We start from the raw sequence: 17,853 nt of genomic DNA on the forward strand, positions 1-17,853 counted from the left end.
GGCCTAATCCGCACTATGAAGCTGGGTCTTAAATGCATAGTCATGGCATTACAAACTGGCAACAACAAAAAATATCATCTTCATTAGTATTTTTGTCATTAGTATTTTTTTCCAATACAAATATCTAAACATCTTTACACTTCAAATCAAGATGCATTTACTTGAGACACAAATGAAAAATCAGCATGTGGAACAATACCAGTTATAAAACTTGAATTAACCCTTGAATTAAGTACATTTTTCTGAGCCCAATGGCAGATATTTTAGTTTTAATCAAACGTGCGCAATTTTGATCCGTTTCACAGAAAACAATTTTGCACTTCAAGTAAATGTATCTTTCTTGATTTAGGAAAACCATTAAAAAGTTATGTATATCTGATGGAAGTTGTTTTTTAAAACATTAAAGCAGGATTCCTCAGCCAAATCTGATTCTATCTAGAGGAACACTGACTTGCAGAATAGTTCTAACCCTAATCAAACACATCTGAACCTTTTCTTCAAAGTTACTAGAAAATTGAAGGTCTGTGAGTTTAATCGGGGCTCGAAGTAAACCGCAGGATAGTGGCCCCCCAGCGCCAGATTTGAGGAACTCTTCTAAAGTGTTGCTACACCTCATTGTGTTTCTTTGGTATATTGTGTTCCCTTCGTTTGATTACTTACATTTTCTTTACTCATTTACCTTCATAAAACCTGCAGAATGGAGTCTAAGCACCAACGACTTATGTGGAGGATTGGCTAATACAAGTGAAATGTCTTTTCAAATACAATGTGGGTTTTACAGCAACTTGCATTAAATTGGCAGTTAACATGCGTTTCGTATAACACCGTTTGTGGACGGCAGTGTAAAGTACACAGTGAGATGATTCATGAACGCTGTTGAATCCAGCACTAAAACAATGGACCGAACCATTCACGACATACAGAGGGGTGAAATTTCCTACGCGATAGGCCAATGACCGCTGAATGTGACGATTAAATATACCCCACTTAAATTACATTATATTAAAAGATAACATTGTAATTTCAACATTTAAATTTGTATGTTTTCTTTAACAACAAAAAGTATAAATTAGCCAGACTCAGTGCAGACGTCTACGCAGAGACTGTGGACGCTAGAGATGTCCATCTCAATGCACGTCCGGGCGGTCCGGTCTCACAAAAAGCCACAGTGTTTATTAATATAGAGGTATTCTATTATATTCTGTTTTTTTTTTTATTATTATTATTATTCAGACAATAATAATCGTGTACAATATAATAGTTCATAGACAAGGAAAAGTACACGGAGTTTAAGAGACTAACTAAAACTATTACAACTTCAAAAATACTTGATCTTGACTTTTTTTTATTCAAAGAGCCATATCCAAACTTATTAATTAATCTTAATGATATTAATTAAATTAAATGGTTGACATCAACATTTCTCATTCAAAGTTGGACGATAGTTGATATACATGCTGTCTCTTTAAGAGCCTTGCTGGAGATTTGTTTTCAGACTCACACAAACCGTCCTTTACTGGTTCAAACCAGTTTTCTGAGAGTGCGCAGTGAGTGTAAACAGGAAGAAGAGTGCAGCATTAAACAGTGTCGATGAACACTATGATACATTGACATTATCTATTTGAAGCCGCGATGCAGGTGTACAGTAAGAAGCTCGGTTAAACGATAGTAATTTATGTCTAGCACACGACGAAGCGTGTAACAGTTAATCAACAAAAGCTCCCAGAGTATACATCGGGTAATGCTAACTTGCGGTTCTGACAAACATCGTTTAGATACGGATCGCGTTCACTTGCTATAAAGCAAGAAAGCAGTCCAGATATAGTCCAGAAAGCTTTCCTTATTGTACGTGAATGATTGTTGTGATTGTCAAAGGAGATATCTGCAGGTAACGTTAGTTCATGCAGATAATCTGCGTCCGATTGAATTCCGCTCCCTACCGGTGACTCAATGGCCTACTAACCCAGTAACAGTTAGTGAATCGGGTAACGGGCCAGTTTTCCTGCGGAAGAAAGGCTTTTGCTGACGACTAGTCTGATACTCCCAACCGCGGTAATTTAAATCAATTCAAAATGGTTCAGAAAGATAAAATAATCGAGTCGTCACAACCAGAGATTGAGGCGAATCCACTGCCAACCGAGGTTGTTGCAGATACGCAGTGTCCAGTTGACGAGCCCAGTATAATTGAGCGAACAGGCCGAAGGAAATTCATCACTGGTGTTGTAGAGGGTGAGAAAATTAAGACTAATCCAACCTAATGTTGTCAAACATCACGTATTTTCACAATTTAAAATTGGTTTCACTTAATTACACATGGTTTAATTAGAACACATAGTTATGTATTATTTAAGTGTTGATTGATTGTAGCATCTGTGTGTGTGAAATGTGTTGTGATTGTCAACCGTTTGTTGAATTTATATTGTTCACTACAGGTTTCTATGGACGTCCATGGACTATGGAACAAAGGAAAGAGCTTTTCAGGAGGTATTGTGCAAGCGTGCAATATCATGTCCATTTCTTATTCACGTTCTCTAGTATAATTGTGTCTATAGAATATTTTGTTTTTCTTCATATATTTTGTGTACATGGGTTATTTGTCTAGATCTGTGCATTATTGTATTAGTCTCGCTCTGGATTTGACACAAGTCTAAACATTCTAGTATTGTTAGTGAGATTAACCACACACACAAAAAAAAATATAATTTATATTTATTTTGTTTCAGGCAGCAGAAATGGGGTTTGAACACCTATCTGTATGCCCCAAAAGATGACTACAAACACAGAATGTTTTGGAGAGAAATGTATTCTGTTGAAGAAGCAGGTGATATATCCAATGTCCTTTAACATTTGTTATGCTTTTATATGGTCTTAAAATGTATGAGTGTAATTTTCTGTCTTGTTCTTTTAAAGACCAACTTACAACTTTAATAAGTGCTGCTAAAGAGCATGGGATTGAGTTCATTTATGCCATTTCCCCTGGCCTGGACATTACATTCTCAAATCAGAAGGAAGTGTCGACACTTAAAAGAAAGTTAGACCAGGTAAGAATTAACATATTCAGAAGCTTATAGAGCGCTAATGTCTGTTTTTATGACCTACATCCATAATCTCGGTTGGTCTTTTGTGCAGGTCTCTCATTTTGGGTGCAAGTCGTTTGCCTTACTGTTTGATGACATCGATCATAACATGTGTCCAGCTGACAAGGAGGTATTCAGCTCTTTTGCACATGCCCAACTGTCTATCACCAATGAGATCTTCCAATATTTGGGAGAACCTGAAATATTTTTATTTTGCCCCACAGGTAAGATATTGTTATTAACTAACCATGCTCCTTTGTATAATCCTATCAAATGCATTTATATAATATGCCATGTCTTAATTATTTAATGTCTCCTTGTCCTCAGAGTATTGTGGAACATTTTGTTATCCAAATGTGCCACAGTCGCCTTACCTGCGCACAATAGGTGAAAAGCTGCTTCCTGGTATTGAGGTGCTGTGGACCGGTAAGTTGTATTTTCTTTTAAGTGAGATGGAATAATCGTTTGAAGATATTAAAAGGCCTTTTTGTGTTTGGCAGGTCCAAAGGTAGTTTCTAAAGACATAACTGTTGAATCTATTGAAGAAGTCACAAAGATTCTGAGAAGAGCTCCTGTCATCTGGGACAATATTCATGCTAATGACTATGATCAGAAGAGACTTTTCTTGGGGCCTTATAAAGGCCGGTCCACAGAGCTCATTCCTCGGCTAAAGGGAGTCCTCACCAACCCCAACTGTGAATTTGAGTCTAATTTTGTGGCCATTCACACGTTAGCCACGTGGTATAAGTCTAACATGAATGGAGTGAGAAAAGATGTTGTCATGAGTAAGTTTGTCTTTATGGAAACATTGTTTTTATAATAAATTATGTATATTTATAAAAATGAGCACCATGAAATCAAAATAAATGTTCGCAGGAGATTGCAGCAATTAGCAAACAACAATGATCCAATCAATTCCAGTTCAACAAAATTCCACCCAACAATTTTTTTTTCTTTTTTCAAAAAGCTGTTTCATTCTGATATACGTCACAATAGGAAGGAAAAGACAATCGCAGTTTTCGTTTATTGGCAACTTTTTAAATCGGCTAGAATTCAGACACAATTAGCAGTCATGAGGAAAAATCTTACTTTATGTTTTGATATTCTGCTAAATAAAAGTTGTTAATATTTTTAGCTTCTCCTATGTCGATAAGGGGCTGTATTTCATCAACTTTATATTTTATTTCTGTATTTAATCTTATCAGATTGTAGCTTCATTGCTTCTCATTTCTTTGTTTAGCTGACAGTGAAGACAGCACTGTGTCCATCCAGATAAAGCTGGAAAATGAGGGCAGTGATGAGGAGCTAGAAACTGACATCCTCTATAGCCCACAGATCGCGCTCAAGCTGGCTCTCACTGAATGGCTAATCGAGTTTGGAGTGCCTCATCAGTACAACAGTAATTATTTCTTCGTTGTGTGATGTTTTGTAACATGATCATAGTTGTTTTGAATTTTGGTGTCCTATATTTTAACCTTTCTCCTCTTTTTTGCAGGTCGACAGGTACCTCACAGTGGAACTAAAAGCACTTCTGTGGATGTTCCTGCACTCACTTCTCCCAGCCTGGGCACTTCCACTACAGTGACTACAGTCTTCCATCAGCCTATCATGAGTCCAGCCATGCCGCTTGGTGATGAACTGCATGTGCTTGGCAAAGAAGAAGAGGTGGAGGTGGAGGTAGAGAAGAAGGAGTCCGATGAAGAACCCATGGAGATGGTTGTGGAGAAACACGATGAGGTGGACGACAATAAAAATGTCAACCAGATCCTCACAGAGATTGTCAAGGCTAAAATGACCGAAGATCTCAAACCCATGGACACAGACAAAGAGAGCCTGACGGAGTCCAAGTCCCCAGAGATGTCCATTCAAGAGGATTCAGGCAGCGACATTGCACCAATGCAGACTGATGATCAACTCAATAAGGAATTGTTTGTTCCAGGTCCCAATGAGAAACCACTGTTCGCTGCTGAAGCACTTACTCTGGCAGATTTAATCCTGCTGGCTGAACTCTTCTACCTGCCATACGAACACGGTCCAAAAGCAGTACAGATGCTAAAAGAGTTTAACTGGTTGAGAGCCAATAGCAATTATGTTAGTGTTAATTCCAAAGCAAAGGATCCAGAGAAGGTGAGAAATGTCATATTTGGAGGTGCACTGATTGCATTTTTGGCCGATTCTGATTTAGTTGCGAAGAACTATAGTTGACACAGCATACGAACAAAAATCTACTTTTCTTCAACGCAAAGTTTTATTTTCGTGTAAAATCTACAAGTAAAAAGTCAGTAATAAAGTAAGAATAAAAAAACCTAGCAAACAACAGCACAACATAATTTTGTGTGCATTTGGTTGTTTAAATGGTTTAAGCCACCCACTTTTGTAATCACAAGCTGTTTGAGAGGCGGCTTTATGTGTGCTCCACAGATATAGATCAGTGGTTTGCACACTTTTGTTATTGCCTGTGTTGCTAGCAACAAAACAGACTGCCTTGGAATCGAAAAGATGTGAATCTGACAGTCCGCTGCGGCTGGTCACCGTTCTGGTCCAATCATGTGCAAAATCTTTAATGGATAGAACTACAGTCTGGTCAATATTTAGTGATTTTGTATGACTTGGTGTCAAACTGTCTACTTTCATGGACAATGAAAAACCTAGGACTATCAGGGAATTTTAAATATCATTTTTCTAGGCCCGAAAATGTTGTGAAGATGAATATAATTTTAAAGATGAGGAAATTCCTATAATTTATGTACTTATTTTCTATTTTCTGCTCCGCGCAAAAATATTGAACAAAGAGACTGAGTTAAATCTGCGAATGAACTGGTTCAAAAATTAATCTTGACTGATTTATTTGCAAACTTTTGTGATTTTGACATCTGTGTTCACAATGTTGACATCTAAAAGTCACTGAAATTTGTTGGTCAAAATGTTTAAGAATGTCTCTCTGTCATTGCCTTGTTTTGTCCATGTTGAATTAAATAGGAAGTAAAAATGTATGTTCAGTAGACAGACAAAATGGTGGCAATGCAGTAATTATTTGCACCACATGGTGGTGCCTTCATGATAAGAACAAAATACTCACTTGTAGGTAATTACACAATTTTTAACAGTTTCTGCAGAGTTGCGTTGAGACCCTAGACCTATTATGGTGTGGTAATGACAAGGTGGTTTTCATATGTTTCACATAGGTGACTGAATGGCAAGCCAGAGCGGAAAACTTTGAGGAGATGTGCTGCTCCGTCATCCAGATGTTCACCAGGCTCTCCAACTCAGCCAACAGGACCATTCTGTATGACCTGTATCCCTATATCTGGGATATAAAGAGTATCATCTCAATGGTGAAATCATTTGTTCAGTGGTTAGGTAGGTATGGCCACATATCTCTTTGCTGTCTCTCAAAGCTTTTTTAACCATGCTGAGCCCATGAAATGCTTAAATCATTCAGTAGAATCCCAAACGATGAGCATTAAATTCAATAGTCACATCCTCATCATAAATTCATTAAAGAATTTACATCTACACTTCAAGTATTGCACCTTTTTATAGTAAAATTAAAATTTCAGGTGCTCGAAATGCATTCCTTAAAAGATGGCAGTGCATATTTTTTAGACTTAAGTAAATTTACAATTTTACTCTTTCATAAGACCTCAGTTCTCACTTACACTGTGATCGGCTTCCACTTGAAATTTCTTGGGCGAAGTCTGCCATTTATGGGAAATTAAGTCTAGTGTACACTTGCTTTTCCGTACTTATTTTCACTGTGTAAATACTGTTTTCCTCTACTGACTGGATGCTGTCCTCATTGCTAGTTAGTGCCTCTTCTTCAGGCCACTCAATCTGGTAGAATGAATTGGACGGCTGTGGTCACAGTTGCCAGGGTTGGTCCTGCTGCTTGCTGTGCATTCAGTATCATTGTGCGTTAACTTGGCAACATCTGTTGCAATCTCTTTCGATCAAGGGTATGATCGTGAAGGAAAATAAGCTCCTTACGCCCTAGCGCGCCGCGCATGCGAACTTGAAAAGCAAGGCGGCTGTGTAAGGCTATTCTGGTGCACCATGAGCAATTACTTTGTATATGATGATTTTTTTAAAATCATATTTACTTATTATGTGCATTACATGAAGATACTCCACAAACAACCTCAACGTATGCTTTACTCTAACTGTACTGGTCTGGTCCCATCAGAAAACACTTTTTAAGTGAAACTACATGCTGGTGAACTGTACATGGTTCTCATGATCCTAAATTCATTTGTGCAGACAGCAAACTGAAGGGTCTTTCATGAGAGAAATGCTTGGATCATTAGCCAGCCTTCTTATTTACGATGATTTTATTGAGAGACTTGTCACTTACTGAGAATGCCCATGTTTTTATCCATATAGCTTCTGGGCATCGCTACAGTGCAGTTAGAGTAATGGATTCTGTTCTAAATGAGGTTTTTGTTGGAAGTTGGTTGAGTAATTATAGCACCAGCATGGCCTGGGTTACCTTGGTAACCACATTTTATTCACAGGTTTCTGTCCAGCTTTATAACAAAGCAACACAGCAGGCAGCAACCAAAACTGGCATGCCACACCTAAGTTATTAGCTGATGGAGGGGAAAATCAAGTGTATAATATGCTGCCCTAATGATTGTGTTCTATAGAACTGGAATCAAACATTTGATTAGTTTTCTTAGAAAAACCCATAAAGGCTTCTCTTTATGTGAGAACATACCAAATGAACAAATGTTAAGTTGATTGAACTGTGCCTTTAATGTAAATTTATTAGGTTTTTGTGCGGACCGTCCCCTCTCAATATGTTTTTTAGCCACTGTTTGCGTGGACAGTCCGAATCCCAGTGTTTTTCTGCCCCATCCAAAGCAGTGCAGATGGCATTCAGTCAGCGGCTCACTGCTGTTGTGCTGAGATCACTTACTAATGAGCTCTTGTATTGTCTTTTCCCTTCGTTATGTACAGATGGAAGAGTCCTCAGCACAAGTTCCTACTGCTATTGGATGGACAGTGCCCGATGTATGCACAGTGCTGCGATTATCGTTTTCTTTTCGGGGTTTTATAGATATATTTTCTTTTTCGTTCTGTGCCCAAATGATTTTCATTTCTTTCAATGTCTCAGGAAAGGAAAGGTTTTTGAATGAAGTCACATTTGCGCAGCGATAGCTCAAGCTTTAGGTGTTAACCCCTCAATTCTTTTCTCTGGCAGCTCTAACATGGTTTTTGTTTCTATCAGTAGGCCCAATTGAAATGGCTCAGACCAGCTTTACCACACCATCTTAGGGGAAAATTGATAATCTTGCCTTATCTAAAGCCCTATATAATAAGCGTATTCAGTTAAGAAGAGCATCATTTTGTGGATAAATTTAAAAAAAAGTAAAGGAAGTGATAAAATTCCCCTCAGGTGGTGTGTGTGTGCTGCGTGTCCTGCCATTTCACCACAGGATGTGTTAGTATGATCAAACTGAGGAAGTATGAAAACGGAGGAACTTTGTCTCCTGGATCTGCGCTGCATTTGTCTTGTTACATGACACTGAGTTCTCATCCCCTCACATTGGTACTGCTATTTAGAAATAAACAGATTACAAATTGCTATATAAAGCTTGTGGCTCTTAACGGCGATTCAAATGTGCCCAATTTTATGGTAGTTATCTGCTGCAAGAGCAAATAGGTGTTGTGACTGGAAAGATTCAGTTGTTGCAGACTCTTGAATTAGAGCTTCTTATTTGGTGACTTGCCCATTGAAGGGTCATGTTTCAGACAAACTTAATTGATTGAAAAGGAAGCGTCCACAGTGATGGCTAATGAACAATGCTCGATAGTCATGTGACAAGGCAGATAGGTCTAAATGTGACTTCAGATGAAGGTTAGAATTCAGAGGGCTTAAACAGCTGAAGCTTATTTAGTACCAGCGAGCGAACTGATGACGTATAACCAACAAAATCCCCAAACAGGCTGTTGTAGGAAAGATCTCCAGCTAAAAATTGTATATCTCGTCTCTTCAAAACAGACAGAAACATTGAGTTGAAGAGCTAGTAACAAACCCGCATCGTGAACCTCACCTAACTGCTTGAGGATCATGTGAAAAAATAGTTTCAGTAATGTTCCCAAATCTGACATGCATTCAGTGTAAGCCCTCTGTCGTTATAAGCTTAAGCTGCTTGAGCCCTAGGCAGGTGAATCTTGAGGCGTTTTCCATGATTGTAGTATCTACGTTTATTTTCAATGCGTTATTTGGAAATAAGACACCTCTACCCTATACCCCTTCCCCCTCATTATGCCAGAAAGCCCCTCATAATGTTTTCCGCTTGGATCTGATCTCAACAGGGTGTCGTAGTCAGTCGTCAGCACAGTTCTTAAGTGGCGACCAAGAGCCCTGGGCCTTTAGGGGCGGTCTAGCAGGAGAGTTCCAGGTATCCAATATTGAATTACCAGCAAAATGTTACACGAAGATATATTTTCGTTTGTTTTAGATGTTGGTGTGGTTGCAAAACGCTATGGATTGGTCTGTTTAAGGTGAGCTGTCAGCAGCTGCATAGAAAAACAAAGGGGTGTTGAGCCACTTGGTCTTTATTTTTAAAGTGTCAATTGAAATGGTCAAATGCTAACTGTCAGATCCAGTGTTTTGGGGTGATGGTGTATTCTAACCCAGCATAAATTTGGATTTCTTTCAGCAACTGCCCAAATGAGATGCTGCTTTTCCCCTTGCGCACGCGACAGCGCAGCATGGCTAGGTTTTATTTTATGACATCTTGTTTCTTTGCAGGAAACAGCGCAAAAATTATTTCCACATTTTGTCTGCGCATGCGTCCACAATACTGCGCTTGCGTGTGCGACTGCGAGTCTGCCTACTCAAAGCTCCATGAACAAATTATTACTAATCCATAACCTCAACATTCTAAACATAATTCTGAACATTAAAATAATTTGATTATCTCAAATGGTGTGTCATGGAAATATGTGATGTTTTAAGCTAAACATTTTTGGTCATGGAGTTTTGCTCTGCGCTCTAGCATCATTCCTTTTCTCTACAGGAAGTTCTTGCGCAGCGAATAAAGAGCGGGAAAGGAGCATCTCCTTTAGCCAGTTAAGCCTTTCTCAGACCAAGCCTGCGCACTTTTGTTTCATTTTGGTTTCTCTCAGAAAAAAAAAGGTGGAAAATGATTGTCAATGGTACGCATCTTAAGTATGATGTTTACATGCTCTTGCTGAAAACTGACCAACCAGAGAAGCCAGTTTACTTGTGAAGGCATTTATTTCCATGCCGGTATTAGGCAAATTCTTGCTCGGCCCCTGTGTGAGGTTGGTTCAGCTTGAGCAGGTAAACTCGTGCTGAAGTTTCAGTAGCAGTGCAGTCACATGGTCAAATCTAGAAACATACTAAACTATTATATACTTTTGCTTTGGTCTCCACAGAGACTGTTGCCAATTGATGGGGCAAATGATCTTTTCTACCAGCCACCACCATCAATGCCTACTTCCAAAATCTATACCATAAGGCCTTACTTTCCCAAAGACGAGGTAGGTTTTGGCCTTTATATATTTTTTTTACTTTCTTACAATTTTTCAAAAATAATTGTCAACAGGGAAGGGCTTCTGCCATTTGTAAACTTTTACTCAAATTGGGTTAGGGGTTACTCACACTAGGGGCTGACAACATCTAGCTAGTTTGTAACTTACTCTGTACTTAATTTGGTTGCACCATTTTTTTCTTAAAGCAGAACAAAGCTATTTGTAAGCTCTGTAAAGTATCTGTATAGTCGCATAATATGCTATTTACCTTCAGTGATCCAATAACGGCTTTCAAATTTGTGAGCAGAAGACATTTTATTTTATCCAGATATAGTTGATTTGTCTCTAACAGTATAACTAATGGAAATAAAGGTTTTCACTGATACTTAATCATGAAATGGCACAATAGGCTTTTGTAAACAGCATTCAGAAACTATTTTAAATGCATAAAGAGCAATAAGTGCCAATAAAAAATTAAATTACATTTATTTATTTTGATTTGTGCTTTCCTGTAGCTCAACCAGTAGAGTGTGGCGCTAGCAACGCTAAGGTCATGGGTTTGATTCCCAGGGAAAGCAAAAACTGATAATAATGTAAACTGTGTACCTTGAATGTGTACCACCTACTGGTGCAACCGACCCGAGGAATGTTAGTTTTGTGCTGTGTTGAGGGCATGACTTGTCTAAGGCAAGCTGTTTGTAGTATGAACTCTGTAGATGTTCTATGTCTTTATAAAACTTCGCTGTTAGCTGCTTGAATTCCCAAATGAGGTGCCCCAGTTTAAGCAGTGCTTTTAAGTTTATTTGCAGCACATCTAAAGAATTCTGCTGAAACAGCAGTCTGGTCCACCTGTTAGTCTTTAGAAGGTTTATAATTTGTGGAATGAGAGCTGTCTGTCAGATGCTGTCTCGCACTGCATCTTTCTCACTTTCTCTCCTCAGTCTGCCATCTATAAGGTCTGCAAGGAGATGTTCACTGAGAGCTGTGAGGACATTTCTTTCCCAGATGAGTCACCGGACCTTATTGGAGACAGGTGAAGTTTGATAGTCCATGTTGTTAGTCACACTAATGTGTTATGCATGCTTGATTAATAACATGTGAACTTTGTACCATCATCTCCATCGTTGCAGGTTGGTGGGTGGTTTTCTGACGCTCAGCCCAGACTATGGCTTTGTGCTTGAGGATGAAGAAGGTATCTGCGGCTACGCTCTGGGCACTGTGGATGTCAAACCTTTTGTGAAGAAATGCCAGATGAGTTGGATTCCGTTCATGCAGGAGAAATACATCAAGCCAGACACCGAGAAGGACCTGTCAGAGGCTGAGGTTTGCACTTCATTTCTTTTATATATTATTAATATTATTTTTATTTTTTATTTTTTTTAAATGGAACTGTTTATTGAACCATTAGACAATTTTTTTTTAGTTGAGTATCTGGCTAAAGTATGATATAGTAATAATATGAAGCTCATACTCAAAATATTTCTTTATTTAGGAATACACTGATACCAGTATCCGTACTGGGTCCGATACTGCGTTTGTTCTTCTACTAAATGCTCCGATATACACAGCGTGTACAGTACATTGCTTGTGACAGAAACACAGACAACAGAGAAAACAGAGCACAATAGAGATATCAGAGAAAGATGTCTTTGAAGTAAATGCATCAATTTAATTAAATGATAAGTGAAACGCAGAGTAAATTGGATTTGTCAATCACGCATCCCTTTTTTACAGACATTTCTGTAAACCAAGTTTGTACTTCGGTCTGATTTGGCAATAGCGAAGAAAATAAAAGGAGGAGCATATCATATGCCCTTGATTGTTGATCGCGTACTCTGCACACATGCATTATTTGGATTAAAGTGAAATCATGAACTGTTAGATGATTTATGTTAAGCTTATAACAAGTTGTGAAAACATACAAAGCTCGTCACATACAAAGCTCGTCAGACAGCGTGCGAATGGCCTATTAAAGTCAAAGTGAAACAGTGGGTTATGTGAACATAAACCATTGAGAAAGAAAACGTGTAACAGTATGTTGGGTACGTGCAGCTCTTAAAGTGAATCGCTCCATCTTAAAGAAAATCCCTCTCTAAATATTCACTTTGCTATTAACTTAAAGATAAAATATGATAAAGCAACAAAATGAACAGTGAAAGTAACAGTAGCTCCTACAATACATTTCAACAGACATAATTAGGCGTAAAAATATGTAAAGGAAATATATATTTTTCCTAATAATAACTAATTTGCTTCATATACTTTTGGTTTGTCTGCCTAATATTTTTAAGCGTTACAAAATGCAATGAAAATACAGCTATTGGTACTCTGTATCAGCAAGTACTAAAAATGAAAGTATCTGACTCATTCTGGAATATAGTATCAGTGCATCCCTAGTTTTATTCAGAGGCAGTTATGATGTCCAAAATATTCTAATATAACATAAGACAATGAGATTGAATAACAATATAGCAGACTACTTGCATAAAATGCATAGAAATATCAGTTGTCACTCTGTCTCCCAATAATGTGTCTTCGTAAGATGTCATTTAAATGCTTAGTTTTATGTTTTCATTTTGGGGAGCAAAACAAATTATCCTAGTTGCATATTTAATATGATGCAGTAGGCTTTATAAGGTAAAAAGGTTTAGAGGATGTTTATGGCAACTTTAATAATTTTTTTCCTATAGAAAATGATGCTAAGTTTCCATGAGGAGGAGGAGGTTTTGCCAGAATCATTCCTCAGTAACTTCCCATCGCTTATTAAAGTGGACATTCACGCAAAGGTTACTGACCCGAGTGTAGCTAAAAGCATGATGGGATGTCTCCTCTCATCACTGAAAGCTAATGGTAGGTAGAGTTATGTTGTGTGACATTAACTTTACATTTTTATTTAACAGTGTCCCTGTTACACATAATGCTATTATTCATTGCTATAGTAATAAATTAGTTATTACAATATAATTAGTCACTAATTAATTGTACAGTAAAGCTGCTTTTTATCTCTTTGTGGTCTCCCCCCCTCTCACCACATTTAACTTTAACTTTAATCAGCAGAAAAGTGTTTATAATTCATACATTTCAGATGCTGACATTAAAGAGGGGTGTTTAAAACCTTTGCTGTTAGACATGAAAAGCAGCAGGGATTTTATTGAACGCATTGTATCATAAACACATCTTTTCCTCACCATTTGTCAGGCTCGCATGGTGCTTTCTGTGAGGTCCGGCAGATGGACAAAAGGATGTTGGACTTTTATGGCAAACTGGGCTGCTTTGAAGTGGCCAAAATGGAGGGATTCCCAAAAGACGTTATTATAATGGGGAGGAGTTTGTGAATCCGAGCCATCTAGAAGAAAACAACATACAGAAGGAGCCTCCTTGAAAGTGCACAGAGCTTTTGCCCACACTTCGCTACCTGTTCATGTAAATATCACATGTTTTGTAATAGCAACTCTGGTGCCCTGTAACGGTAGCTTAATTCACATCATGCCGAATGCACTTTTAGAATTTTAGGTGCTGTTCATTCACTTTGCCAGTCTGTAGTGGATGCTCAAGTGTTCAGTGGGAGCGGGAACTGGAAAAAGAAATGAAGTGAGTCTGTAAGAGTAATTCAGGATGCATGAGTTACTTTCACTTTTTTTCTGGTAGACAGATTGCTTGAGTTGGCCAAGTGCCATTGAACCTACTAAATCTCTTAGATGTGGCAGTTTGTGTTCAGCATATGTGCATGTTTAAGTTAATGTCTAGATTATCCAGACAAAAAAAACATGCCATTACTTGATAAGAGATCTTCACTTTACGGTTTTTAATAGTTTAAGTGCTTTACAGTGTTCAATGCAATAATCCAAAAGGACTTCTTAAGTCTGGGTTTGTGCTATTGCTTTTCAGGACATTGTAATAAATTTTGCAGTTTTCCAGGTTCAAACCGTGTCGGTGAGCTCATATGGAGAATGCAGCAGGCTAAAGCTATCCTTTGAGGTTTGGATACTTTAGGAAAAAAAAAAAACTTTTTGAGTGGGCAGAAGTAATACAAATTAGTAATGTAAATACAGTTAAACCATTATGTTCATTGTCTTTAAGACCGCATGGGATACTTTTGTGTAAACCTTTAGCATGTGTGTCTTTTAATGATGCTTTTTTGTTTTCCTTCATTTTGTACAAAAATGCCTTTTGGCTCTTGCCCTTCTCTGTAATATATTTGAGGATGATAAAAAAAATACTTTCCTACATTTCTGCTTTTGTTTAAAGTGGTGAATTATACATTTCCAAGACATAACAGGGTTACATTATAATTCTGTTGTTTACAAAAAAATGTGTAACTTAAACCTCAAGACCAATGCTCTGCACTATGTCTTTAATTAGAACAGAAGGAAAATTAAAAAAATAAGGTACATTTAATGAATTTTCTTTAACATACAACCTTTTTTTTGTTGCCTGAAAAGAATAACGGCTATAGCCTGTTCTTAATGACGGTCTGCCTCTTTATTAATATGTTTAAAAGCCCCACAGTTAAAGTGTGTTTCTCTGAAGTCCACAACATAAACAGTTTATTCTGTCATTAATCCCCTTTTTAACCAAAAGTACGAACAGAGAAGCTTTTTTTTTTTTTTTTTTTTTTAATCTCTATTGTGCTATACTGAAATAACTAGATAAGCACAAAAGTATCTTGCAGTTTCCAATATGTAATGTTTAAATAATAACTGAGTAAAAGAAAAATGTAAATACTTTTGTGCATGTGATGGGCAGTTTTTCACTTTTTTCCCCACCCCATTTAAGGGACTTTGTACAAAAAAATGCTATTGTTTATCTCTATGGCCTGTTGCTTGGATCATTTTATTTTGGTTGATCACACAATGTAAAGGGCTTTTTTCCTCCTTTTTTGAAAAGGTCATATACAGTGCATACATTTGAAAATATGAAGACCTTTCTGTATTTTGATGTATTATGATAATGTATATGTAATATAGTTGTAATTTCTGTAAGGGTTGTATGTAATTAAGATGGTTATTAAAATGTTAAATAGAAGAAAAAAATCTCGTCAGTGAGTGAAATGGAAAAATGTAGGGTCTAAATCAATTTAGACCCTTCAATTGCCACTCCTGGAGAATTCTTATTTTTATTATTTATTATTCTAATTTCCTCACCACTATAATTAGTAGATTGGTGGAGGGTCAAGGATATTTTTTGGAGGTGTTGATAAAGATAAATCTACTCATGTATATATAAACCACGTTATGTAAAAGAAACCGTAATTCATCAGACCAGGCAACCTTCTTCTATTGTTCTGTGGTCCTGTTCTGATGCTCACGTGCCCACTGTTGGCACTTTCGGCGGTGGATAGGGGTCAGCATGGGCTACTACGTGACAGGTCTACAGTCACAGGCCTACTGGTGCTATGCAAAAAACTGCAATGCCCTGTATATTCTGAAACCTTTTTATCCGAGCCAGCATTAACTTCTTGAGCAATTTCAGCTACATTAGCTCATCTGTAATCTTTACTCTCCACGTGCATCAATGTGCCCTTGCCGCCCATGACCCTGTCACCGGTTCACCACTGTTCCTTCTTGGACCACTGTTGATAGATACTGAAGACTGCAGACCGGAAGAACCCCACAAGAGCCGCAGTTTTGGAGATGCTCTGACCCGGTCATCTAGCCATCATACTTTGGTCCTTGTCAAACTAACTCCAATCCTTATACTTGCCCATTGTTTCAGCTTTTGAGGACAAAATGTTCACTTGCTGCCTAATATATCCCACCCACTAACAGGAGCTGTGATGAAGAAATAATCAGTGTTATTCATTTCACCTGTCAGTGGTCGTAATGTTATGCTAATTTCATTAAAATTTCACTAATTCCATTACAAAAGTGAAACTTGTATATTATATTCGTTCATTACACACAGACTGATATATTTCAAATGTTTATTTATTTTAATTTTGATGATTAAACTGACAATTAAGGAAAATCCTAAATTCAGCATCTCAGATAATTGTAATATTGTGAAAAGGTTCAATATTGAAGACACTTGGTACCACACTCTAATTAGCTAATTAACTCAAAATACCTGCAATGGCCTTTAAATGGTCTCTCAGTTTAGTTCTGTAGGCTACACAATCATGGGGAAGACTGCTGGCTTGACAGTTGTCCAAAAGACGACCATTGACCTCACACAAGGAGGGCACGACACAAAAGGTCATTGCAAAAGAGGCTGGCTGTTCACAAAGCTCTGTGTCCAAGCATATTAATAGAGAGGCAAAGGGAAGGGAAAGATGTGGTGGGACAAGAAGTGTACAAGCAATAGGGATAACCACTCCTTGGAGAGGATTGTGAAACGAAACCTATTTAAAAATGTGAGGGAGATTCACAAAGAGTGGACTGCAACTGGAGTGAGTGCTTCAAGAACCACTGCGCATAGACGTATGCAAGACATGAGTTTCAGCTGTTGCATTCCTTGTGTCATGCCACTCTTGAACAACTAATTTAAAAATCTGATGTCCATTTTATTCAGTAAGAAAGATTATTCACTAGTAAACATTCATGTTAAATGTTATAGTTCATGACAGTATAGAAAAAGCCTGGACAAGGTATGTTTAGATGGTGTTGCACTGGCCCAATCAGTCCAAGTTCAGACCTCAACCTGACTCAAATGCTGTGGCAGGACGTTCAGAGAGCTGCAATAAATAAATGTCCACAAACCTAATTCACTAAAGCAACTTTGTAAAGATTTGTGAGCCAAAATGTCCCACAACGATGCGAGAGAGGGACTGATGAAGTCATCTAGAAAAGTCGTCTTTGCTTCTGCTAAAAAGTGGTTCTACAAGCAATTAAATCAGTTAAATTGTACTTAGTTTGTCCCACATGGCTTCTCCATTTTATCTTTATTTTTGTTAAATAAATAATTACACGGTGTAATATCCTGTGTTGATGTTCAATTGTAAGACCAGAGGTATAAGAGACCCATAGTGTATATAAATGTGATCATGTGACATGGAAGATTGGAGTAGCTAATGGCTGCTGAAAATTCAGCTTTGCACACAGGAATAAATTACATTATAAGACATTATTATTATAGAATATTTCACAATGTTACCGTTTCACTGTATATTTACTGCATATTTTAAACAGCTTTGGTGAACATGAGACTTCCTTAAAAAAACGTAAAAATAAATAAATAATAATTAATATTAATAAATCTGAATTATTCCAAAGCTTTGACCTGTAGTGTATATTTAATTGTTGCGATGTCTTTCAGATATTGTAACCACATTGTA

The 17,853-nt window shown here is 37.5% G+C and overlaps 1 protein-coding gene across 1 annotated transcript; it reads left to right on the forward strand.

The window, feature by feature from the left end:
• Positions 1-1,525: 1,525 nt before the first annotated feature.
• oga (O-GlcNAcase) lies at positions 1,526-15,196 on the forward strand. The gene is made up of 16 exons (XM_067422061.1): positions 1,526-2,229; positions 2,433-2,484; positions 2,724-2,821; positions 2,911-3,041; positions 3,130-3,301; positions 3,405-3,503; positions 3,578-3,862; positions 4,318-4,476; positions 4,573-5,204; positions 6,263-6,437; positions 9,396-9,481; positions 10,485-10,589; positions 11,522-11,613; positions 11,711-11,903; positions 13,271-13,430; positions 13,779-15,196. The coding sequence occupies exons 1-16, from the start codon at positions 2,073-2,075 to the stop codon at positions 13,913-13,915; spliced, it is 2,733 nt and encodes a 910-aa protein (XP_067278162.1). The 5' UTR covers positions 1,526-2,072; the 3' UTR covers positions 13,916-15,196.
• The last annotated feature ends 2,657 nt before the right edge of the window (positions 15,197-17,853 follow it).

The sequence above is a fragment of the Pseudorasbora parva genome, chromosome 17, assembly GCF_024679245.1.
Source record: "Pseudorasbora parva isolate DD20220531a chromosome 17, ASM2467924v1, whole genome shotgun sequence".
NCBI lineage: Eukaryota > Metazoa > Chordata > Actinopteri > Cypriniformes > Gobionidae > Pseudorasbora > Pseudorasbora parva.

Bases quoted from the DNA above. Each gene is read 5' to 3' on its own strand.
- oga (XM_067422061.1), top strand. From the start codon at position 2,073: ATGGTTCAGAAAGATAAAATAATCGAGTCGTCACAACCAGAGATTGAG. The intron at 2,230-2,432 runs GTGAGAAAATTA...TGTTCACTACAG, and splicing joins CATCACTGGTGTTGTAGAGG to GTTTCTATGGACGTCCATGG. The intron at 5,205-6,262 runs GTGAGAAATGTC...TGTTTCACATAG, and splicing joins AAGCAAAGGATCCAGAGAAG to GTGACTGAATGGCAAGCCAG.